The following is a 26,274-nucleotide window of genomic DNA, read 5'->3' as shown; positions in this document are numbered from 1 at the left end:
GCTTGGCACAAGTCTTGACTATCATTTGGGAGCCACTGTTGTCATTTGGATTCACAATCCTCAAAACATTTACTAAGGATCCAGTGGTAAACCAACTATTGTACAAAGTCTCTGGCTTTGAGATACTTTGAATAGAGGCTAACATGCCACATGAATAAGGGCAGTTAGGTGGGACCCATCATTACTGGCAAACATGGTTGAGAGGAAGCTTCATATAGTTACTTAACTGTCATTGTCCTAACTACTGAATTATTCTATTGTCATTTACCCAAAGCATAGGATTTTTTATATGTTTATTCCTTATCCCAAATGGCTTTTAAAAAAGACATGTAGGATGGAATGAAATAAGAAACAAAGCATTGATAAACATGTAAAATTCTCTTTCCTGGAAACATGGTAAGGAGATACATAATTTTAATTAGAAGCTACTATGTCTTTCTTATGTATCTTTTCCTACAAATTTCCAAAGAAAATTTCACCAAAAATAAATAAATGAAATCAGCAGAACTGGGCCTTTGTACTAATGTATAAAATTCGGGTCATTGGCACATAAATTAGTTATTCATTAGTTTTCCTTTTAAAAAGTTTGCTAAGAAGTTTATTTGTATCTGTTACCATTTCTGTATTTTTTTTGTATTTTAATTGCCTTTAATAGTCATTGTTCCTGGATTAGAAAGGACCAAAATGATAGTGGCATATTACATGTTATGGCCCTTTCTAATCTGGAGACCGTGAATCTTAGATAATCCTACTACTTTAGGGTTTCATAGGCTCAAAGTATGTCCCCAAATATTTATTTACTACAAAGGGAAAGATAGTAACTTCACAGTGGAGACGCCAGCTGACACCAAATTAACCAAGACCAAGGTTAACCTCACAAGTAATATGACATATTGACATCATGAACCCCTTGGTGTGTCTTCTCACTGAGGACACATGATTATTCTCTGCTGTTCTGGACAAAATGCATAACCTCATTCCAATCATAAGAAAAATATCAGTCATAGGAACTTTTATAGATTGGAAGAGACTTAGGAGAAATAATAACAAAGTGTATTGTGGAATCCTGGAAAGAAAAAAGATACTTTTTTTTAACTGGTAAAATTTGTATACAGTCTGTTGTTTAATTAATAGTATTGTAACAATGTTAGTTTTCTCATTTTGATAACTGTGCTATGGTTATGTAAGTAAGATGTTAACATTAAGGGAAGATGAGTGAGGGATGTATGAGATTTCTCTATACTATTTTTGCAATTTTTCTGTAAATCTAAAATTAGTTCTAAATGAAAAGTTTTAAAAAATCTATCTGCACTATCTATGACCAAGGGCTGATTTTTCTCTCTTTACAAAGATTTCATATAAATCAGTAGGAAAACATAGACACATGGGGATAATGTTCAAAGGGTATAAACAAGCAACTTTGGTAAAAGAAATACAAACAACTACATGAAAATATGCATCCATTTGCATAATTCAAGAAATGCAAGTCTGATGTCTTATTTTTTAGATTGTCAACTATTAAAATATATGATAACACCCAATTAGTTACTCTTACTAATAACACTTGCATAAGTTGGTATATACCTTTTAGAAGGCAAGGAGCAATTCCTCTGTTAGGAACTTATTACCCTCTGGTACTGCCGGTAACAGATACAAGTACTGCAGTGTTCATTGTAGTAGTGTGTCTAGTAAGAAAAAATGGCCCATCAGTAGTGTAGCTCGTTAAGTAAGTAATGAAACGTCCATATAACATTAAAAACGAGTAAGGTGATCTGTTTTTGCTCTGGGAAGAGTTCTAGGATATATTGCTAACTGAAAAATAACAAGGTTCAGAACAACATGTTTAGTATGATTGTATTTGTCTACTTTTTCAAAGTATATAGGTATATGCATAAGAATTTTGGAATGAAAAAGGAACTTTAATAGTGTCTTTTTTGGAAAAGAGAGAGCCCTGGAATTCAAGGACAGGGGCAGTTCACTTTTCATCTTGTATCTTTTTTTTAAAAAATATTATTTATTTATTTATTTGGCTGCGCCAGGTCTTAGTTGCGGCACACAGGATCTTTAGTTGCGGCATGCGGGCTCTTAGTTGTGGCATGTGTGATCTAGTTCTCTGACCAGGGATCAAACTTGGGCCCCCTGCATTGGGAGCATGGATTCTTAACCACTGGACCACCAAGGAAGTCTCATCTTCTATCTTTCTTTAAGATCTAATTTTTAAAAATCATATTGATATTACCTTTATTTTAAAAATAAAACTACATAATTTTATAAAATCAATAAAATTTATATTTTGAGACCTTCTTGTAAAGATTTTATTTACCGTAAGTGGACATTACCTAATAATAAGTATCATTGGTGAAGTGCAGTATTGAGCACTTTTCATACATCATCTTAATTCATTTATTTGTCACAGTTTACTTAATTTTCCTAATTTCTTCTGAAATATGAAAGTTAGATTTCCTTACAAGAACTTTGGCAAATGTATTTGTGTATAAATGGTTAGTGTTCATCACCTAGTATGCTTGTTAAAAACTGTAGACACTTAAACCTCAGACTCTTGTATAGTAAATCTAGGACGGTGCCCAGGAATTTGTATTTTAAAAGAGCTCCTGAGATTTATTCTGATTCCAACTTTAAAACACAGCTTTACAATTAGACTTCCTGTCAATATGATGTTAGAAATTAGCCTGCTGGTACCTAGAGTCAATTTTCATTCATTGTTTTTTTTTTTTTTAATTAATTGATTTATTTTTGGCTGTGTTGGATCTTTGTTGCTGCGCTCGGGCTTTCTCTAGTTGTGGCGAGCCAGGGCTCCTCTTCGTTGCGGTGCACTGGCTTCTCATTACTGAGGCTTCTCTTGTTGTGGAGCACAGGCTCTAGGCGCATGAGCTTCAGTAGTTGTGGCGCATGGGCTCAGTAGTTGTGGCTCGTGGGCTCTAGAGCGTAGGCTCAGTAGTTGTGGCGCATGGGCTTCGTTGCTCTGCGGCATGTGGGATCTTCCTGGACCAGGGCTTGAACCTGTGTCCCCTGCATTGGCAGGCGGATTCTTAACCACTGTGCCACCAGGGAAGTCCCATTCATTGTTTTTTAAAATAAATAATTTTAGTTATTTATTTAATCTTGTTTATGGTTTGTTAGAAAAAAACCCTGTTTGCCAATGGGACATAATTTATGAAATCCTTTATTTTTTGTTGTAGTTGATCACAGCCGAGTTAAGTTGACTTTAAAGACTCCTTCTCAAGATTCAGACTATATCAATGCAAATTTTATTAAGGTATGTATTAACTTTAAGTATCAACTCTGCCATATTTAATGCCTTCCTACATACTAATTTTATTAAAAATTTTAAAATTGCCTAACGTGATACCAACAGTAAAAGAAGTAAAATTAAAAGCACAGCCATGACATATTTTTATGGGCTTTCCTTCTAGCTTCCTTATTCATAAAGAGTTTTGCTTGGTTCTATGACAGTGGAGATAAAGTTTTTCTATTTTTGTTTCTTCTTTTACATTGAAGACTTATAAACACCTTACTGATTGCTAAATCTTCCTGTTTGTCCCCTTGAGTTTAGGTACACAAATGTACATGGTCATTTCTGTTGTTGAACCGTATAGGTTGTTTCCAGTTTTTCTTGATGGTATTATTGTAGTGAACATTGTTTTTCTTTTTTTAATTTATTTATTTTATTTATTTATTTTTGGCTGTGTTGGGTCTTCATTGTTGCCCACGAGTTTTCTCTAGTTGCGGCTACTCTGCGTTGCAGTTCTTGGGCTTCTCATTGTGGTGCTTCTCTTGTTGTGGGCCACAGCATGGGCTGTGGGCTCGCAGGCTCAGTAGTTGTGGTGTGCAGGTTCTAGAGCGCAGGCTCAGTAGTTGTGGTGTGGGGGCTCTAGAGCGCAGGCTCAGTAGTTGTGGTACATGGGCTTAGTTGCTCCATGGCATGTGGGATCTTCCTGGACCAGGGCTCGAACCTGTGTCCCCTGCATTAGGCAGGTGGATTCTTAACCATTGTACCACCAGGGAAGCCCTGAACATTGTTATTCTTTTGAATAATTTCTTAGAATAAATTACCAGGGCTGGAATTACTGGGTAATACTGATTTAAAATTACAGAATATAAACTTAGATTAAAAACTTTTGGCAATTGTCACTAAGTTTCAAGTGACAGCTGAAATGCAAGATTAAATATAGTCTTTATAGATAACCTTTTTTGGATACTCTGATCAAAAGCAGTCAAGTTTTTAACATATTTATCAGCAGAGAGAGAGAGATTCAAACTGCTACTTGAGTAAATAAAAGACAGTTTTGTTCTGTTAGTTATTCTGTGCTTTTGAATCTTTCTAGTTATATGGCAGTATAATTTCAATTATTTTATATATGGTATTTATACATTTTTTTAAGGTTCTTTTTCTTTTTTTTAATTAAAAAAATTATTTATTTTTGGCTGTGTTGGGTCTTCATTGCTGTGTGGGCTTTCTCTAGTTGTGGCGAGTGGGGGCTACTCTTCATTGCGATGCATGGGCTTCTCATTATGGTGGCTTCTCTTGTTGTGGAGCCTGGGCTCTAGGCACTCGGGCTTCAGTAATTGTGGCATGCAGGTTCAGTAGTTGTGGCTCGCAGGCTCTAGAACGCAGGCTCAATAGTTGTGGCACACTGGCTTAGTTGTTCCACGGCATGTGGGATCTTCCCGGACCAGGGCTCGAACCCGTGTCCCCTGCACTGGCAGGCAGATTCTTAACCACTGAGCCACCAGGGAAGCCCCTGTACGTATCTTAATATAATATTTTGTTGAGAAAAATATTAAGGTGGTAGGAGTTATATGGTAAAATTAATATCTATGTCAACATTGAACAGTCATGGTTTCAAATAAAAACTGTTTTTACTAAAAAGTCAATTTTACTACAGTTATGGCAAAACCCAAAACTAATAGGTTAAACAAAAATTAACACGTAGGTAGTTCGTTCTTTCAGATATTATTGATGTTTATGTTCTTTAATAAGGACATCTGTTAAAAGTTCTAGGTTTTAATTGCACTTAATAACACTGACTCACTGTATGATTCAATTATGTGCTGGTTTAGTATTTTAGTCCACTATTTTGTTTGATATATTCTTGGGTTTACTATTAGAGTATACATAGCAGGTGCTTAAAAAACTTTAAGTTGAGTAAGTAACTAAAGGTAGTTATGGAAGAATCTAGGTAAGAAAGAAGTTAGCTATTCCAGTATTATCTTTTAGAATTGATGCATGCTTTTATGTTTCTGCTAGAGTTAGCTTTGTTGCCTAGGTACTAAGGCTTTTGTTTTTAATTCCTAGGTAACTAATAATTTTAAAATTAGCACAAGGAGGTTTAATTATGAATTCTGTGCACCATGTCTAATAATTACTCAAAAGTAGTAACATTTCATCAGAAGCTGAAGTGAAATATATTTCGCCATGCTTTTATGTACTATTAAAGAAAAATTATTTGGGAATGGTTTAGGCGAAAACAGCAGTATTACTAATAAAATTTGAAAACTTAAAATTTAGGTAAGGAAATATTTTTGTTAATCATAATAAATATGAAATTTGCTTTTAACCCTTTTAGGGTGTTTATGGGCCAAAAGCATATGTGGCAACCCAAGGACCTTTAGCAAATACAGTAATAGATTTTTGGAGGATGATATGGGAGTACAATGTTGTAGTAAGTATTACATGTAATGACATGACTTTTGAGCCATAATGATATGTTAATTATAGCTAATGTTTATTAAAAAGACAGCAACTGATGGCTAGGATTTCTCATTAAATTTTGACAAACTTGTCGAAATATTTCAAGAATAGGGTGTGATAATACTTTGAATCTTGTCCTATGTCAGTACTAGTAAGACAACTACCAAATAAGATAGACTGATAGATGAGTGGAGGGAGAGCTATGTGATAAAAACAATTATTATGAAATGTTAATGATAGAGAATAGATGGTGCCTATACAGAGTTTACTGTAAAATTATTTCAACTTTGCTGTATGTTTGAAATATTACATTATAAAATGTTGGGATGGGTAAGCAAATGTAATAACCTTTATGATCAAAGACAGTTAAATACCTTCAACCTTGATAATTTTATTAAATGTATGTAAAGTATTGCTATTTTATTGGGTAAATATCCTGAATGCGTTATTTTAATATTATGTCAAAAGACAGAAATAAGTCTATAAGCTTCAAAAAATTTAATTCAAATCAAATACATCATGTTATTTGAAGCCAATTTAATTTGTTGATATTTGTTAGTTAGCCCTTTACTTTGAAGGAATGATTTTGATCATTTCTTTAACTCAACCTACTTTTTTTTTTCTGACAGGCCAGGCATACTTTTGCTCAGAATAAAAAATAATTCTTGAAACGTATATTTTATTGAAAAAACAAAATTGTGTTTTAACTGATATATTCTTTATAACTGATATATTCTTTATCTCATCCCACCCCCACTTCTTTTTAGATCATTGTAATGGCCTGTCGTGAATTTGAGATGGGAAGGGTATGTATAACTATTAACACTTAAAATAATTGTGGAGTATTCTTTTTATTACTTCATTTCTAGGGATATATATTCCTGGTCTTTTATTATACTCTTAGCCCTAGTTTTTAAAATAGTTACTTCTTTTCTTTTTTTGTGTTCTGCAGTTGCTTTTATTTCATCAAAAGGAGCCAAATAATCCCCAAGCACATAAACTTTTACATTTTATAAATACATTTAATAGATTTTGTACTGTTACTTAGTAGTCTTCAAATATTTAATGGTGGTGTAAGTAGAACACTTTTTATGGATTGAATAAAATTGAGCAATAAAAATGAATTCAGTAATTCTGATTAATTTTCATCAATTTACAATTTGAATATTCTGATTTCTGTCTGCCAATACCGCTACATTTTTGTAATGTTATCTCCAAAGAGAAGAAAATTCCTTAATCTGAAATTTTTAACATTGGTAAAAACTCTGTCCATGTGAAATTAGTTTCAAAACCATTGTGATCTCCTGCAGCATCAATTCTTAAGTCTTCATTTTTAAATGTGGGCTTCTATAAATGTGAGAAACAAATCAAACAAATTATGTGATGATTTGAAGTCTCCTTATACAAAGGTAGTTCATTAGTTAAAGTAAAAAGTCATTTTTAAGTTGTAAAACTTATTATGAAAAATTTCAGTAAAAGATATGTTGCATAAAGCAAGATAATACATCTTTCAGTTATGTGAGATGTTATGATGTATAAATCATTGGAAAACTTTATTTTTACTAGTAATTTTTGTCATTCCGCTCAACCATATCATTTACAAATAGTGGAAGTATTAGCAATATTGGACAGAAAATGAACAGTCTAAGATTAGAAAATAAACAAACTGAGAAAGTAATTAAGTAATTGTAATTACAGTACAAACTGTTAAGTAATTATCTGTTTAAGTATCGTCAGTATGTACCTCAGTACCATTACTATTGATCAGTGGTGTTAGGAAATTTAAATTTCACCTTCCTAATTTTTTTACCGTTACTTTTAAGATTTAGGCTTTGTTTCTCTTCATTCTATTAATAGGCTCACACTGTATATCAGTAATAATACTTGAAAAATTAAGTTGTATTGCATGCAGAAATTTTTGAAGCTAATGTTTTTTTGATTCATAGTGTTTTGTTAGTCAGTTTTGTTATTTTGTCAGTTAGGGCTATGAATTTGATAACCTTGACTTTGACTTAGAATGTGACCTAATGGAAAGAGCACAGGTAATAAAATCAAACAGACCTACACTTTACTAGCATTTGGAGCATGGTACATTGAACTGTCCCCTCTGAGCTTCAGCTTCCTCATCTCTGAAACGAATGATAAATTATTATAGATTATGTATATATGATGTTTAACACATTATTTTTGGTATCAATTGTAATTAGTTCATACCTGAAATATAAATACCAATATAATCATTACTCAGTTATTGCTCGTCTGAATGAGGGGCATGTTAGTCACAAGCTTTCGTTCTTACTAAGTTAATCTTCTATAAATTTGTTTTCTGTTTCAAGATGTTAAAACTTTACTAGGCAAAACAACAAGAAAAAAAACCCGTCAATATAATTTAATTTTATCATTTTCTATAAACTTCTACTGGGAAATGAAGTTTGTGGCTTTAAGGCTTCTAAAATATTAATAGTATTTACTCTAAGCTAAACTGACATGCTAGGCAGTTCTACTTTGTTGCCCTGAGAGCAGTATTGTCAGCTTACAGTTAATTCTAGCCTATAGGTAACAATTCTACTTACTATATATGGAACTATGTAAGAACTGATGTATTTCCCATGCCAAAGGTTTATTTTAAGCTAAATTGTCACTTAAAGGGTTTCATTTTATTGGGTCTTGGTAAAATTGCCTCATTTCTTGCATCAGAATCACTGGATCCTCTGTAAAGTTAGGCTTTCATTCACTTACCTAAGTTTCTAAAATGATGGGGCTTGATATTAGAAACCAATGAAAATTGAATATTCTACTATTTCTATACTTGTTTAAAATGGGAAAGTAAAAGGGGAAACTGTTCAATTACACTTCCTAGAATCTCAAAAGTGGATAGTTTAAATAATACATTATTCTTTTATAGCGTTCCACCAGTGGAACATTTGAAATAAACTCTTATTTAGTACTTGAAGCAATCATATAAGATAAGGATTATTGTTCCCATTTTTACAGGTAAAGGAACTAAAGGTCAACCAAACAGTAAAATTGCTACTTGCAAAATTCTTCGGATACCAAGTGGAGTGCTCTTTCCACGATGCCACAGATTTTACACTTAACAAGAATTCAGCCAGTTATTATAGAGATTGTCATTTTACAAGCATTAAAACTTGCCTGGCAACTTTTTATACTGAATGGACCTCCTTGTGCCAGGCACTTTTTTTTTTAAGCAAGTTTTCTTTTCTAGAGGAGGATCTTTGGAGTCTACTCTATATACCAAACCGGTAGCAATGAACAGTTTATACACTTATGTTAATAAGGTTTTTATGACTAATCTTGGAGAGGTCATGGTAGCCCACCTTTATGGTTAGTTGGGTAAGTCTGAGAGCTCCTAGCTCCTTGCCTATTGATGGCAGTTTTTCTGTTTTCTGGGAAGGAAGAACAACCTGAACGCAAAATATTTGTTAAAGTTCAACTAAAACAAATGATCAATTATTTACTAACTTTTTTTTGGAAAACAGAAAAAATGTGAGCGCTATTGGCCTTTGTATGGAGAAGACCCTATAACATTTGCACCATTTAAAATTTCTTGTGTAAGTACCTATTTTTATATACATTATTTAATCAGGTAATGAGTATGTTCGACTGATAATTAAATTATAATATGGTATGAACCTGGTTTTATATAAGCCAAGCCTTCAATGTTTTAATGTAAATCTACACTTAATAAACAAACATTAATAATAATGTTTGTTTTTATACTGCTTTTAAACTAAGAAGCTTTGAGAATGACTTTTTATAAACGTATAATTTCCTTGTACCTTATTTTGTTAATTCTGTTATTCTTTGTATATAAGTTGATCATAAGTGTTATGTATCTAAGAATAAACGAATAACTGCTTTGAGTGATCTATTTGAAAAGTGGTATATAGAGTATTAGTTTCAAATTCAACAAATAAGAAAGATCCTTGATGACGGAAGTGTAGTTTATTATGTTAATCTTTCATATCTATGTTATTCTCCCCAGAATTGTTATAATTATGTACAAAGATGGGTTTGAGAACTTCCATCCTGAAAGTAGAGGTTGATCTTTTATGGCAGAAAACTTGATATGAAACTTAAAATATATACCTATTTGATGAGCTGTGGAAGTGAATTAAATTCAAGTTCTAAAACTAACAACACAAATCTGAGAAAATGAATTAAAAAACAAAAACAGTGAAGGAACAACAAAAAAGAAGTAAAATATAAGCTTTAGAATAGAACCAACAATTTGCTTTGGGTTACACATGAAGGTGTCTTTTTTAATCACTTGAAAGAAATATACTGTCTTATTTACTCAACTCAAAATACGATGATTAAACATACATGAAAATTAAATAACTTCCCTATATTAGTCACGGTTTTCAAGAGAAACAGAAGCAGTAGGATGTTTATATATAGAGAGAAAGAGGTTTATCATAAGGAATTGGCTCACATGATTATGGAGGCTGGCAAGTACAAAATCTGCAGGGGAGGGTGGGCAAGCTGGAGACCCACGAGGAGCTGATGCTTCAGTTTCACGCTGAAGAGCAGCAGCCTGGAGACCGAGAGCTGATACAATAGTTCTAATCCGAAGGTGGGCAGGCTGAGACCCAGGCAAACTGATGTTCAGCTCCAGTCCAAAGACGGTCTGCTGTAGAACCAAGAAGAGCTAATGTTACACATGAAAGCAGTCTCCTGGAGAATTCTCTGACTTGGAGGAGGCTGGTCCTTTTTTTCTATTCAAGCCTTAACTGATTGGATGAGGGCCAGCCACCTTAGAGAGAGCAGTCTGCACTACTCAGAGTCCACGGATTTAAATGTTAATCTCACCCCAAAACTCCCTCACAGGAACACCAAGAATAACGTATGACCAAGTATCTGAGCACACCATGGCCCAGCCAGGTTGACACATAAAATTAACCATTACATTACCCATCTCATAATTGCTTGTTTTTGACTTTGTTTTCCATGGTTAAATGAAATATAATTTCTATGATTTTACTCGTCATTGGTGAATTCAAGAAGTCCTTAATTTTATGACTTATTTGTACTTAGGACTTATGAATTCCTCTGATGCTACCAGAAATTTAGTGCTTTCTAGGTTTATGCAGAAAAGGACTCAGGCTGTTTTACACAGTCTTCTTTATAAATACAGTGTGATTTTTGTAATGTTAACTGTAACTCCTAGTTAAATGGCCTGGATTTAAAGTATAGTCAATACTCTAAAGTCCTGGTTAGAATTAACTGTTTGTGGATTAAATTTAAAAAATTTAAAAATCCTACTGCATTTCATATTGTTTGGAATGAATAAAAACCAATACATAACCATATTGTACTCCAGTGAGGGAACACTACCCCTTCACCAGTTCAGAAAGTATTCTACAATATTAAGTCCCTAGACAGTCCAGGAAACCTAGTTCTGTGCAGCATGGTTGTGTTGAACATTTGTAAATTTAAATGTAATAAGATAATTGTAATGAATGTCACAGTTAAAGTGACCACATATAGTGATTAATAGTCAACAACAAAACAACTTAAAATTTTTTAACAGTCGGGGATCAGAAATAGTAAACAGCTTATAATAATGAATAGAGAAAAGTAAGAAATAGTTTATAATTTGGAAAAGATGAATTGACTTTTTGGGTTGGTTTTTCAGTTGCACTAAAAGGTAATTTTTAAAAGTCCTCTTGATAAGAGGTTTGATTTGATTCGTAACAGCTGGTTTGATTTGTCAATGATGGAATTAATCCATGCTGAAGAAGAAAAATTTTTCTTTCAAAATGGAAAGTAATTTGTATGGCATGTGGTTGTTTCAGACAACTCAGGATTCGTTATCACTGTTGCAAACAAAAAATCAAATTTATAAGTAGAAAGCAAGGAAGTGAAAATAACCATAGTACGTGACTTGACTATACTTGGCAATCAGAGTGTTTGAGACTGAGACAGGACAGTATCAGGAGCTCTCTTGGTTTGGGGATGAGAAGGAGGGTAAAGTGTTGGTGAACAGTGGGGAATGGGCAGGCTGGAGCTCAGTAGCATGTTGCTGTGTGTAACCACTTAGATCAGATAGCAGCACACGGTCCATGGGTCAGTCTAGCTCATTGCCTGTTTTATGAGTGAAGTTTTATTGGAGTACAACCACACCCATTAATTTATATATTTGCCTATCACAACAGCAACATAAAGTAGACAAAGACTTTATGGCCCACAAAGCCAAAAGTATTTATCTCACCTTTTATAGGTGAGAAAAGGTTAAGTCTTGGACCAGTATTTTCATTTGTACTCTGTTATGATGAAAATAAAAACATACTTTCCTCTTAATGTTATTTAAAATATATATTTATTTATTTATTCTGGCTGTGCCGGGTCTTAGTTGAGGCACGTGGGACCTTCATTGCATCATGCAGGCTTCTTAGTTGTGGCATGCAGGCTTCTTAGCTGCAGCATGCATGCGGGATCTAGTTCCCTGACCAGGGATCGAACCCGGGCCCCCTGCATTGGGAGCGGGGAGTCTTACCCATCGGACCACCAGGGAAGTCCCCCTGCAATGTTATTTGAAAAGTTCAAAATAAATTACTGTGGTTTAAAAAATTAAAGCAGGAATAATACTGAATTTTTTTTAATTAATAAAGCAGCATACCCTGTTGTTCTTGACAATCGCTGTCCTACCGTGTCTGTAGTTTTAATTAAAAAAGCAAAAAGAATAGTTAGCTTTCTAATATATTGACAAATGATAGTAAGAGACTTTTAAAGTGATTATGTTGTCATCAACCAAAATAATAATTTGGGATTTTGTGAGTGCATCCTTTTCCTTCCACATTTGGCATCCAGTTAATTCAGAGTTGAGTGTTAGGTAGAGAAAATCAAGCTTAATGGAAAGATAAAATGGTTGAAGATGTTTGTGGGTACTAAGGAGTGACATTTTGTTTGTAGGTGTTATTTCTGTTACATGATTCTGGGGATGGTTGTCACTTTGCAAATATTTAGTTGGATGATAGACTCCTAGCTAAGTAATTGGTTAATAGACACTTCTGTTTATAAATAAATAAATAAATAAAACCTAGATAAACAAATTGATGACTTCTAGAATTGTTGTTTTTATAATTATCAGGCATACCTGGAATTTTAAAGATTAATTGCATATGGTGGACTTTAAATATGAGGTTATTGTTTGTTTTGGTGTGTATGTTTTTGCTTTAATGTTCTACTGACTCACAATCGTTTCCCTTTACTTAGGAAGCTGAACAAGCAAGAACAGACTACTTCATTAGGACACTCTTACTTGAATTTCAAAATGTAAGTATTTTCTATTTAGAGATAGTTTCTAAGGATAGTTTTTAAAGAGGATATATATAAATAGTATACTGTCTTACCTTACATAGTTAAGGAGGTTTGTTGATTTTTTTAGTTATATAGTTACATTTACATTAGTTACATTTTGAGCCTTATGTTTTATCAATTAAAGTTAATATAATTACTTACTTAGAACAACTTTCCCTAAAATAAATTTACTGTATTTGGAATAGTTGGTTTCTGTGCTGAAAATATTTTTCCTCTATTGCAGTAAACAGATTATAGTATTATTTACATAATTATTACCCACTTTTACTAGTTTACAATTTTTTAGAAAGAGACAAGCCACTATTAACGCTAAGTCTTCATTTAGATATAACTTGTTTTCACTGGAGGCCCATGACTTCAGTTTCAGAGCTATATAAAATGATAATTTCTCCAGGAAGGAATCAAAGAAAAATCTGATAGACATTAGAGAATACCTATCAATTCTTCCTCAATTTCTCTGTTTTTATTATCTTAAATTTTAAATCACTATAAGTAATTAAGCTTGGCCGTGACACTCATCATTCTTCCCCAAACAGTGCATTGTAAGCATACTTAACAACTCCTTCCTGTTTATAAGTAGACATGGTTCCAGTACTCTTAGTAACCTCTGACCTGACTAATCATTTCCCTTTAGTTGAGTCAATTATTATCATTTGGCTGCTATTTTTTAATCTATAATATTAATTATAGATACCTTACTGAATTTCAGTATTGTATCATGCATTTCAATCCTCCTAGCTTCATAGTGGTAGTTACTGTTATCTCTATTGCCCATAGATGAAGATAAAGAATCTTTGAGAAGTTAGGTAGCTTACTTGAAGTTATTCAGTTAATTGCAGAAGTAGAATTTGAATACAGTTTTACCTGAATTCCAAGCGGTGCTCTTTCTGTTAAACACCAGAATAGCCATTCTCTAAACATTCTGATGTCAGGACTCTTACATTTTTAAAAACTGTTGAAGATTCCAAAGAGCTCTTGTTTCTGTGGGTTATATCTTTTAATATTTACTATATTTGAAATTAAAACTGAGAAGTTTTTTTAAAAGCATGAATATACAAGCAGACATTCCATTACCTTTCCAAGTGATGACATCATCCTAAATCATACAGCCTTGAGAAGACTCTGCTGGACACTCATGAGAGAATGAGAATGAAAATGGCAAATAATACCTTAGTAGTATTATAAAAATAGTGTGAAACTCACAGATCCCTTGAAAGGGTAGGGAGATGGGTGGCAGCCCACACCATAATTTGAGTAGGTTTGGGTTTGGACAAGTTCGTTTCTAATTTTCTTTTTGGTTTAAATAGTCTGTTAGTCTTCTGATTACAATAGATTCTAAAACAATGCTTATAGTATATTGCTCATCCATTTAATACTGTAGATTAATTAAGTAGTATACATAGTATAATGGTTAAAGTGTAGGTTTAGGAAGTAAGACTGCCTGCTTTCAGATCCCATATCTGTCACTTGCTGTGAAACATTGTGCATGTTATTCTTTCTGTCTCAATTTCCTTACCTATAAAATGAGGATAGTATTAACAATACCTTCCCCATGGTGTTACATGGGGATTAAGTAAATTGTTACATGTGAAGCCCTTAGATCAATACTTTATACATGATAAATGTAGGCTATCATTTTTTTAAGGAAGTGCTAAATATGAATTACATCTCTTAGAAATGGCAGTAAAGTGAGATTTGCAGCTTTTCTGTATGCTTTAAAATTTGCAAGTGTATCTTCATAATGGCTGAATTTCTGTTATTCATTCTTGAAGGAATCTCGTAGGCTATATCAGTTTCATTATGTGAACTGGCCAGACCATGATGTTCCCTCATCATTTGATTCTATTCTGGACATGATAAGCTTAATGAGGAAATACCAAGAACATGAAGATGTGCCTATTTGTATTCATTGCAGGTACAGAAAAATTTTCTAAATATTTAAATACTTTGAAATATAGGTGGCATTATAATATGGGTAATGTATGATATTTTGAAACCTAAATTTTGGAATTTCATTAGATAGGTCATTAATGGGTTTCCAAATAGTAAAAGCTATTTGAATCCTGAGGCAGCTTTTCTTCTCTTAATTTTTATTTTACGGTCAATGCTTCTAAAAAATTTAAAACCATAGTACTTATAAAACTACAGTTTATCTTTTTAAGTGACTTATATCTCATTCACATTTGTTATAAAAAGCATCAATAAATGAAATTTTTCAGACTCAGAGATTTACTGGTTAATTAAATAGTTAAAAGATATTAGTGGAGATGGAACACCAAAGATCGTTTTCTTAGCCATTTGGTTGGATTGTGATGCCTTATATTAGTGAAGTGAAAGGGCTTCTTTTTATTTATGGGCCAGAAAGGTGGCTTGCTGATGGAGATGTGGGAATAAGTTAACAATCTGGTTAATTAAAATTATTTTTCTGTAGTTAATTCTGTGGTTAGTTGACTTTTTAATTAAGTAGTTAACTGGTTAAAAAGATCTATTTAATTATAGAATTAAAAGATAAAGAAATTGCTTTGGCTTAACTTCTTTACAAGTTAGTTGAAATTATTTCCTGTTCTATTAATATTGTCCAGTCAATGTACATAGTTCATAAATCCAATTTGATAGGAAGATTTCCCTTTAAAAAATAAATTGATCATTTAATATTTTTGAACCAAAATAGTATGGTAACTGTAGTGACTTAGATAGCACAAAAATAAAAGGAAGGAGTCACTCACAATCCCACTAGAGATGACCACTGTTAAAATTTTAGTGTGTGTGCTTTCAATGTGTGTATAGTATTTTTTTTAAGAATGTTTCCCCATTTCATATATTATGTACATCTTTCTAAGTCATATAAATTTTCTTCTGGAATACATTATGACTGCACTGTATTTTATATTTAACTTCCATTTCTTGGCATTTCATTTATTACCCCATTCATTTTCAGCTATTTTAAACAACAATTTAAATATCCAGTGGCCAATCTTATGGTGAAATCGTTGAACACATCTGTAATTCATTAGAATAGATATCTAAAAGTGGGATTTCTAAGTTAAAGGACATGAACCTTTTCATACCTTTAGTATATATTTAAAAATTTGTTATCCATAAATTCGATGCTCATTATAATTAAGCATACCACTGCTGGTTTGTTTGTGGGAATGCCCGTTTCCCCATATTTTTCCCAATACTTTTATCTTTTTGTTTCAGTGTCAGTGTGACAGGCAAGCTTTTTTTTTTCTTGGTCATTTATATTCTTTTGTGATTGCTTGTTTGTTTACTTTGCCAGTGATTTTCATCTCAGTAATTATACATTATGAATTCTTTATATATCTTTTTTTTTTTTTTAACATCTTTATTGGAGTATAATTGCTTTACAATGGTATGTTAGTTTCAGCTTCACAACAAAATGAATCAGTTATATATATACATATATTCCCATATCTCTTCCCGCTTGCGTCTCCCTCCCTCCCACCCTCCCTATCCCACCCCTCCAGGCGGTTTTATATATCTTTATATGTTGAAGATGTTAATGTGTAGTCATGTTGTAAGTGCTCTGGTTTTTCATGGTTTTTATTCTGCCTGTGTTTTACCATACATAATTGTGAATATCTTCATTAACCATTTGTGTACATTGACATATGCTTAGAAAGTCCTTCCCTAACACAGTAGTGCGTAAAAATACACTTGTAGGTTTTTTTAAACATTATATTTTTAATGCATCTGGAATATTTCTGTGATTAAGATAAAGGGTAAGAATCTAATTTTTGCTTTAACTTTCCCTGTACTATTTATTGAATGGTCTAGTCTTTCCGCTTTAATTGGAGAATCCACCATTATGTAATAAATACTTGAATATACTCAAATCTGTTTCTGAATTTTCTGTTGTGTTGCATTGATCTGGTTTTCTGTGTCTCTGTAATATCACACTTTTAACCATCAAGTTTTAAATGTGTATCATTTAGCCCTAGTAACTGTTAACTCCAAAATTTTAGAAACATTCTGCTGTGTGGAATTGACAAATACATCAGTGGTTTAAAATTAATATTATTAATGTTTATTGTTAAGACCTTTTTAAAAACCATACTAAGTTGCTTATAATGTACTTTATCAGGAATTCTTAGATTACATGTTTAACAAACTACTGATACTTCTAAAAGTTTCAAAATACACATTAAAGTGCTGCCCAGCTTTTTTTCTGCCTAAAATTATTCTAGTGATGTCAGTAACATCTTTAATTACTCATGGTGATTCTCAATACTTAAGTGCATATGCCTCCCTCTAGCTGAAAATCAGTTGCTTTAAAGTATTTCTGTCATATTTTAAAATAAGTAACCTGTGGTATTTTACTTTACATTCTCCAGGTTCTATTAGTTCTTCAGGAGATTAGAGAGCATTAGTGGCTTTTGTTTCTTTGGTGAAATCACTGCTGGTGTTCAAACCAGTTTCTAGGGCTTACTGTAGCATTCTTCGTCTTTCCTATACCTTTTGCAATTGAAATGATGTAGTTTTCTCCTCTACTCTAAAGCACCAGAGCCATCTAGAACGTAGTATAAATTTATATCTGCAAGGTATTTTGTTAGCTAGACAAGGTTTTCTGAGGTAGACAGACTTTCAAAGTGAAGGCTTCTAGGTATTCTGTGAGTTACTTTTGGAAGTTCCTTAAATTAAATGAAAACAAGATATAAATCTTAATGTTAAGGATGTTTGCCATGCACACTCTTTAAGTTGTAGTTTGTTTACTAAATAAGTAGAATTTTGTCAGATTTCTTAAATGATTTTTTGCTTCTGAATATTAACATGTCCACCCACATGTATTTAACGGTTCTTTTACCACAAAAATCAAATTGTTTTTTCAAATTTTATATCTACAGTGCAGGCTGTGGAAGAACAGGTGCCATTTGTGCCATAGATTATACGTGGAATTTACTAAAAGCTGGGGTAAGAATAATTTTTATGTATCATTATATCTAGTTGATCTGTTATGATTTTCAAACTTGATAATTAATTGCAGTAAATTATAGCATATGTTTTGTTATACATATGTTACTTTTTTAGAAGTAGCTTTGCTATGTAAGAGATAAAGGCAGTGAAAGGTATAAATGATGCATATTACCTTGAGGTAATACACTGGGCAGCAAGATAAACATATTGTCATCCATTTGTTCTGGATGAATTAATACCTACATTAGGCATGTAAACTCTGCATTGACTTTTCCAAATACAGCACTCTTGTTGCCTTTTATATTTATTCTATGTATAAGTATAATCAATTCAGTAAATATTTATGCCTAACTGGAAACATTATATAATATGGTGGTTAAGAATGCCAAACGTCCCAGATTAAAACTCTGGCTCTCTCATTTACTAGCTGTGGGATCTTGGTCGATTTACTTAATCTCATTGTGCCACAATTTCTTTATCTGAAAATGGGAATCATAATGTTAATAACTCAAAGAATTAAATAAGTTCTTAAGAAAGTTTGTAAAGTTCCTCAGTACTATGTGTGACATGTAGCAAGTGCTAAATTTAGCATTCATTTCTCTTACTATCCCTGGTATTATTGTTGCTACCAGTACTATTTCCAAGAAATTGGGTTTAATACTATGGAGAATATAAAGACATAGCCCTCATTACAGATTTGAAAAGCACAAGTCTCCTCATTGTATGTAGGTTTGGTTTATTTGCCGGTTCTATAGTATGTTTATTTTCTATACATTAGGGAGAAGCTTTTATTCTTCATAGCTTTATAGTTTCTATGAATTTGTCAATCTATGTCATATAAAATAGGAATAATAAAATATTTAGTTTCTTTTTCCTTCTTTCTTCCTTCTATTCTTTTTTTCCCTGCCTTCGTTCCATTTTTCACTTTTGCTTAGGGAATATTTAATTGTTTTTAAAATTTATTTATTTATTTACTTTTGGCTGCATTGGGTCTTCATTCCTGCACGTGGGCTTTCTCTAGTTGCAGTGAGCGGGGGCTCCTCTGCGTTGCAGTGCACGGGCTTCTCACTGCAGTGGCTTTTCTTGTTGTGGAGCACGGGCTCTAGGTGTGCGGGCTTCAGTAGTTGTGGCTTGTGGGCTCTAGAGCACAGGCTCAGTAGTTGTGGCTTGCGGGCTCTAGAGTGCAGGCTCAGTAGTTGTGGTGCACGGGCTTAGTTGCTGTGTGGCATGTGGGATCTTCCCGGACCAGGGCTCAAGCCTGTATCCCCTGCATTGGCAGGCGGCCTCCCAACCACTGTGCCACCAGGGAAGCCCCGGAGTATTTAAATTTTAAACAGTTTTTCAAAAAGCCCTCTGTTAAATTTTATTTTTGTATTCCCCCTAAACAAATCATCTCCTAACACTTGTATGCAAATTTTTAAGTGAATAAAAATGCTAGATTTTAACACATTTTAACATAAAAGTCAAAGATTAAAATTGGGGGGGCTTCCCTGGTGGCGCAGTGGTTGAGAGTCCGCCTGCCGATGCAGGGGACACGGGTGAGCCTGCGCGTCCGGAGCCTGTGCTCTGCAACAGGAGAGGCCACAACAGTGAGAGGCCCACATACCACAAAAAAAAAAAAAAAAATTGGGGGGGCAAGAGGCATTTGGTTGAATACTAGCAAACGAACATCTTGTCATTTCAAAAGTTGTGTATTTTGAACACAGTCCCTATTTGATTGAGTTTGACATAACATAAATATAATCTTAAGCCTTAGTTTAGGAAATGATATAAAAATCTTCTGGTGTATATAAAGACTCCCAAGCAGTGAATCTGGAAATCATGTTTAACTCTTCTGTCTTCTTTATCACTCCAAAATATTCTTGTTGATCACCAAGTTCTAGTAATTCTGCCTCAGAAATGTGCCTTAAATCTACCTTTCTGTTTTTTTGGACTGCTTCAGTAAGCCTCCACCAGTTTCTCCCCTTTTCACTCTGTCATCTTCCCTGCTACAAAAGTTACCCGAATATCAGATCTGCCCTTGTCATGGTTGCCTATTGCAGTAGTTATAATTCCAGATGTACAAACGAATTGTCTAGGATGTTTCACAGTCTCCAGAGATGTAGTTCTCTTAGCTGGTCATTATGTAGCCAGCCCAGGAAACACTGGCCTCTAGAATGAGTTCAGACTCTATTATGTTTGCAGTCTGATGCCAAGTAGCCTTATCTTTTCTCCTCCTTTGAACTGCTCTCCTTCTTTCAGTCTTTTAGTCAGTTTTATCTACATCAAGCTTCTCAATTCCCCAAATAGATTATGCATTTAATCCGCCATGCTTATGTATATTTCACTTTTCACTCACACACCAGTGTTAGTCACAGCATGTTTATTCCCACTGTACTGCAACCATACGTTGGTTGGACATTTATTTGTTCACGTATCTAGCTCACTAGCTTGAGTGCTGAGTGCCAAGATTCGTTCTTGACTAAGCACAGTCTCTGATGCATGATAGATAGTGCTCAATAAATTTTCAGTTACCCAGCACGTATATAAGGTCTGTGTGAAAAGCTGAGTTGAAGACTATTTTACTGTTTTTTCTGAACAGTTGTCCACAGTTCATGTTTTAAATTCTTTGTTTTAGAAAATACCAGAGGAATTTAATGTTTTCAACTTAATACAAGAAATGAGAACACAGAGGCATTCTGCAGTACAAACTAAGGTATAATTTTTTGTTTCACTTTATAAACTATATTTTTATAAATGCCTTCTTATTTTTTTTAATGTCTTTCCCCTTGTTTATCATTTCATCTCCCTAATAGGAGCAGTATGAGCTTGTTCATAGAGCTATCGCCCAACTGTTTGAAAAACAGCTACAACTATATGAAATTCATGGAGCCCAGAAAATTGCTGATGGAGTGGTAGGTATTCTTCACCTATTAATTTTAGAAAACTTTTAACCAAGATGTGATATTTAGCTTTTTAATTGCCATCTTGTGTTTTATCTGAGAATATCCGTTACAGTTATTATTTTTATTTAACTTTGATTTTTTAACTCCTTTCCTTCTTCCTCTTTGAATCTCTATTGTGATGGATATATAATGACTCCACTACAAGTTAAATAATATTCTAAGTAAAATATAGTTATGAATGTAGATCTCAGTCAAAAGTTATATAATTCAATATTGTTTCAAGTGTAAATTACTTTTAACAAATTAACTGCATTTTTCTCTCTCCCCTTCCATCCAACCAAAGTAATTCTAAGTTGATTCTACATGAATTTTGTTTTGTTCTTGGTCATGATGATATAAAGCTTTGTCATTATTTTGTACGTGCTTTTTAATCATGTAGAAATATAGGACCATAATTAGGTCCCTTTGGGGCTTGTTTTAGTTCACTGTCATTTTAGCGTTAGAATTTATTGGATATTCAAACTTTTGACCTGACAAAAATACTCTTTTCTCACAGTGTTCTCATTTCTGCCTCTTTTTAAAGTATTTCTCTTATTTCCTCTATATATCGTCTTATCCTTGAAGGTATCAGGCTGTTTTTTTGGATGAATTTCTTTACATCTTTATTATTGAATCTAAGATGACTATCGCATGATAAACCAATTTAGCCTCAATAACTGAAGTAAAATGAGGAAATTAGTGGCAAAATTTATAACCACTGTTTTCCTTTTTCCCCTTTATATGGTTTTGGTAATTTCCAAGACCATTTGAAATTTCTTGGTGTTACAAATGAGAGATTTGTTAACCAAATGCTTACCTCAGTGTGTTAAAATAATCTAATATTAATCCATGGGTTTTTGGGACAGTGTATTTCCTTTATTAGACAGGTGATAGTTTCAGATTTTTAAGATTCATATATGTGACCTCATTCTTATTTCCTTTGTTAACATAGAAATCATTTTGCAACTATGCCTCATATTATGATCTCTCTTTTCCCTTTAGTTTAACTAAAGCCTGTTATAACCTGTGTTCAATGAAGCCAAATATTTTATAATATAGGATAGAATGCTTATATACTACTGTGTATAATTTTATCTAAATTGAGACTCCTTTAATATTTCAAAAAGCTAAATAGGCTACTTTTTCTTTAACCTTTAATTGAAAAATACTTCTGTTTTTTTTCCATAAATGCAATATTAATTTCAAAGTTAAGGTTTTTATACTTCAGAGTTATACCATTTCCTTATTTCTAGAAGTGAAAAAATTTTTTAATGTATAGAAAAATTTTTTTCTTTTTTTTTAAATTAATTTTTATTGGAGTATAGTTGCTTTACAATGTTGTGTTTCTGCTGTACAGCAAAGTGAATCAGCTAGAAAAAATTTTAATTAATTTTTATTGAGATATAATTGGCATGTAACATGTTACTTTCAGGTGTACAACATAGTGATTCAATATTTGCATATATTGTGCAGTTATCACTACAGTAAGTCTAGTTAACATCCATCATCATACATAGTTACAGAATTTTTTTTGTGTGTGGGGAGAACTTTTAAGATTTACTCTCTTAGGAATCTTCAAATATAAAATACAGGATTATTAACTATAGTCACCAAACTGTACATTATAGCCTGTGACTTACTTATTTTATAACTGGAAGTTTGCAACTTTTGACCCTGTTTCACCCACTTTGGGCCCCACCACCAACACCACCTCTGGCAAGCACCAGTCTGTTCTCTGTATCTACGAGTTCTGTTTTTTGTTTTTTGATTCCACATATGAGTTCATACAGCATTTGTCTTTTCTCTGACTTAGTTCACTTGATGTAATGCCCTCAAGTTCCATTCATGTTGTTGTAAATGGCAAGGTTTTATTCTTTTTTATGGCTGAATAATATTCCTGTGTGTGTGTACACACTACAATTTCTTTTTTTTTTAATACCACATTTTCTTTATCTGTTCATCAGTGCACAGTTAGGTTGTAAATGATGCTGCAGTGAACATGGGGGTACATGTATCTTTAGTTAGCGTTTTTTATCTTCAGTTAGAGTTAGTGTTTTTGTTTTCTTCAGATAAATATGCATAAATGGAATTGCTGGATCATATGGTAGTTCTATTTTTAATTTTTTGAGGAACCTCCATGCTGTTTTGTATAGTGGCTGCACCAATTTGCATTTCCACCAACAATAGACAAAGGTTCCCTTTTCTTTACATCCTCTTCAACACTTTTTTCTTGTCTTTTTGATAATAGCCATTTTGGCAGGTGTGAGGTCTCATTGTGGTTTTGATTTGCATTTCGCTGAAGGCTAGTAATGTTGCACACCTTTTCATGTTCCTGTTGGCCATCTGCATGTCTTTTTGGAAAAATATCTATTCAAATGATCTTCTCACTTTTTAATCGACTTGTGGTGTTTTTTTTTTTTGGCTACTGAATTATATGAGTTCCTTATATTTTTTTGGATATTAACCCCTTATCAGATACATGATATGCAAATATTTTTTCCCATTTGGTAGGTTGCCTTTTCATTTCTTGAGGTTTCCTTTGCTATGCAGAAGCTTTTTAGTGTGATATAATACCACTTGTTTAAATTTGCTTTTGTTGCCTTTGCTAGAAAAAAATTTTAAGGCAATGTTGTATTTTTAAAGGTTTTAACTATCTTTATTTCCAAAAAAATGTGAAAAATATTGCATTACTCTCTCATCTTCGTTTTTCTCATTACCTGATTTTTCTTTTTTTTAGGTTTTATTCATAAAATTAAACTTCCTTTTTACTAGCCTGAACTCCACACTACAGTTACATTTTTGTTATAGATTTTTTTCTAATAGGTCAAAGGTTTACAAATCCCTAAGGAATACAAGAAAAATCATACATTATATGAGATTAGATGAAATAGCATCCAATAGCAGATAGTGGTTACTTCAATCCTACTTTCTTATCTCATTGCCTGGTTATATAGGAGCCACACACTACATGTTAGCATGCTAACTGAACTTATATGTCCTTGTGTTTTGTTAAAGCTGACATGATGACTGCTGAATTTGCCATTTGTACAAGATGTTTTTTCCTATTTTGCAAAAGGGAAAAACAATTTTCTATAGAATCCATTCTGAAAAACTATATTTTATGAGAATAAATATTTTGCCAAAGGTTGTGTACCATAATGTCTGGTACTATATATCTCAATGGATGAATGGATAAAAACGTGGAAGGACAAGTGGATAGGAGAAAAGATAGCGTATCATTCTAGATAACTTTTTAATGTTTTCCTCTTAAGAAATCTTATTTTCTAGGTACTTTAAAATATAAATGACTGTTTTTATAACATGTTTATATATGGTTAGAAACCATAAATCCCAGTTAGAGAAAATGTAGGATCTAAAAATTTGGGGAAAATTATCTTAGAGCTGTGTGGTTGAGTAAAATGATTTGAAATATCTTACTTATCTTTCTGAACCTATGCTCTGAAAAACAATCATAAATCTCCATTTATTATTTCTCTGACAACTTAATTTAGAAGTAAAGTTAAGGAACTTTTAAAAAAGCTCTTAAAGCTCTATGTCTCAAAATTATTTTTGTAGAGATTTTAGTTTGAAATGCTAATCAGCAATATGACTCTGATAAATGTTATTTGTTAGAGGTATTTACAACTAAAATCACTTCTCAGAGTAGAAGATGTAAAGAGAAAATTTATTTTGGAATCCAGTAGCATTTGACTTGGGATTTAGAAACACCTCAGTAAGCAAGCATCTCTAAGGTATGCGCACATGCCTTTTTATCTTGTATATAAAAGATACTACCACCAGTTTACACCAGGATTTTCAGTTCTAGGATGATTAACAGCAACAATAGTTTGTGTTATGGTCCTTCTGTTATGCTTGTGTTGTACATTTTAGATGTGATATTACTGAACTCTGAATTTTTTTCCAATGTAAAGTTTTTTTAAAGCACCTTGTTTTAATATTTATTTTGTTCTGCAGCTGATAATATATCCTTATATATTTGATAATTAGGTTCTGATTTTTTTCTTTTGTGGCCCTTGATAAAGCTGTTATGTGGAAATATTAATACACAAAAAATATTAATACACTTTAGCAAAATGGGTAAAGGTGGTCAAAAGTTTAAAAAGAATAGCTTTAGCAAGCTCTGCTTTAAACAAGAGAATACACTAGCACCTAATCTCCAGTAGCTTCTTTAATTTCTAAAATTCCTTTCAGCTTCAAAAGTTGGTGATTGTTTTAAGTGGTAATAGAAGCAGCCAAAGAGCTGTATACATTAGGACAAGTGTGGGGACAAAAGCTGTACATATAAGAGGATCAGAAGATATAAAAGTACAGCAAACATTATTGTAGGTAAAAACTAGGAATCCAAGAAGGAATCCAAAACTGGACTTGTTTTATTCTCAAGTCCAGTGACTAGGAGGTTTTGTTCAAGCTGTGTGGGGGCAGTGGCTCTCTGAGTTGTAGTTCTGCATTACCACATGGATTCCTTTAATCATATGAAATTCAACATGCTCAAAAATCTTACCTCCCCCAGAAGTTCTTTTCCTGTTTTGTCCCTTTCTGTTAATAGCTTTCATTCACCCAGAATGAGGAATCATCATGACACCTTCTTTCCTTTGTCACATGCAGTCATTTGCTTACAAATACCCTTACTTTCTCTTCCTGTTCCATTCCTACGTGTTGCATACTTCCATCCTCTGTTCTCTTTTATTTGTCAGTGTCTTATCCACCCCTTAATGCCATTCGACATGCTACCTTAATGTTTTCAACTTAATATTTTCCCAAGTATATTCTTAATATTCTCACCTATAACATCTCCTTTCTCTGATTTCATAGCTTCGTTGTACTGATTTTACCATTTTATGGTTTTATTATTACCCTTTCACTTTTTTGTTTGATGACTGTACAGTTCTTGAAGTTAAGGGCTATGTCCTTTACATTTTTGTATCCTTTCCAGTGCTTACTGTTCATTGCCTTTCACATATAGATCCACAATGCCTTACCTGCTGTCCCAAAATCTAAAATGCACTGAAAACCTACAGTTGGTTTGTGTGTCTGTGTGTGTGCGTTTGGTATTTGGCAGCAAAACCTGACTTGACGTGACATGAGGCTGTTTATGTTGAAATTGTAAAAAATTGATGTGTTTTTGTAGGTTAGAAACAACAGTCGAAGCAGTTTCATATGGTTCACTAATCTTTCTTTAACCTACTTAATAAGAATATTTATAGATTTTGGTACAAAAATATTAATGAGTGTTATTATGGGAATATGATTGTTTAATAGAAATAAGCAAATGAATCACTAATATGTGAGAGGAATCTTTATGATGCGAGTAGTCTTTAAATTCTGGTAATATCTGAG

At 32.9% G+C, this 26,274-nt stretch overlaps 2 protein-coding genes across 5 annotated transcripts in view; one reads left to right on the top strand and one right to left on the bottom strand.

Moving 5' to 3' along the window:
- TMEM60 (transmembrane protein 60) overlaps nucleotides 1-26,274 on the bottom strand; it is a 200,722-nt gene that overhangs the window by 29,296 nt on the left and 145,152 nt on the right. Inside the window, exon 3 of the transcript XR_009542026.1 lies at nucleotides 10,170-10,367. The gene's annotated coding sequence lies outside the window, so the exon portion shown is untranslated. The remainder of the gene's footprint in view (nucleotides 1-10,169; nucleotides 10,368-26,274) is intronic.
- PTPN12 (protein tyrosine phosphatase non-receptor type 12) overlaps nucleotides 1-26,274 on the top strand; it is an 85,706-nt gene that overhangs the window by 37,639 nt on the left and 21,793 nt on the right. For 3 of the 4 annotated variants that reach the window (XM_060157220.1, XM_060157218.1, XM_060157217.1), the window contains 9 exons: nucleotides 3,201-3,277; nucleotides 5,589-5,684; nucleotides 6,481-6,519; nucleotides 9,214-9,285; nucleotides 12,953-13,012; nucleotides 14,830-14,972; nucleotides 17,923-17,989; nucleotides 20,610-20,687; nucleotides 20,788-20,886. In XM_060157220.1, the coding sequence (XP_060013203.1) occupies nucleotides 3,201-3,277; nucleotides 5,589-5,684; nucleotides 6,481-6,519; nucleotides 9,214-9,285; nucleotides 12,953-13,012; nucleotides 14,830-14,972; nucleotides 17,923-17,989; nucleotides 20,610-20,687; nucleotides 20,788-20,886 (731 nt within the window). The remainder of the gene's footprint in view (nucleotides 1-3,200; nucleotides 3,278-5,588; nucleotides 5,685-6,480; nucleotides 6,520-9,213; nucleotides 9,286-12,952; nucleotides 13,013-14,829; nucleotides 14,973-17,922; nucleotides 17,990-20,609; nucleotides 20,688-20,787; nucleotides 20,887-26,274) is intronic. The other variant, XM_060157219.1, reaches the window with a different exon arrangement.

Source organism: Lagenorhynchus albirostris, chromosome 8 (assembly GCF_949774975.1).
Source record: "Lagenorhynchus albirostris chromosome 8, mLagAlb1.1, whole genome shotgun sequence".
NCBI lineage: Eukaryota > Metazoa > Chordata > Mammalia > Artiodactyla > Delphinidae > Lagenorhynchus > Lagenorhynchus albirostris.
The sequence above is the reverse complement of the archived record's forward strand: the minus strand, read 5'-3'. Positions and strand labels throughout refer to the sequence as shown.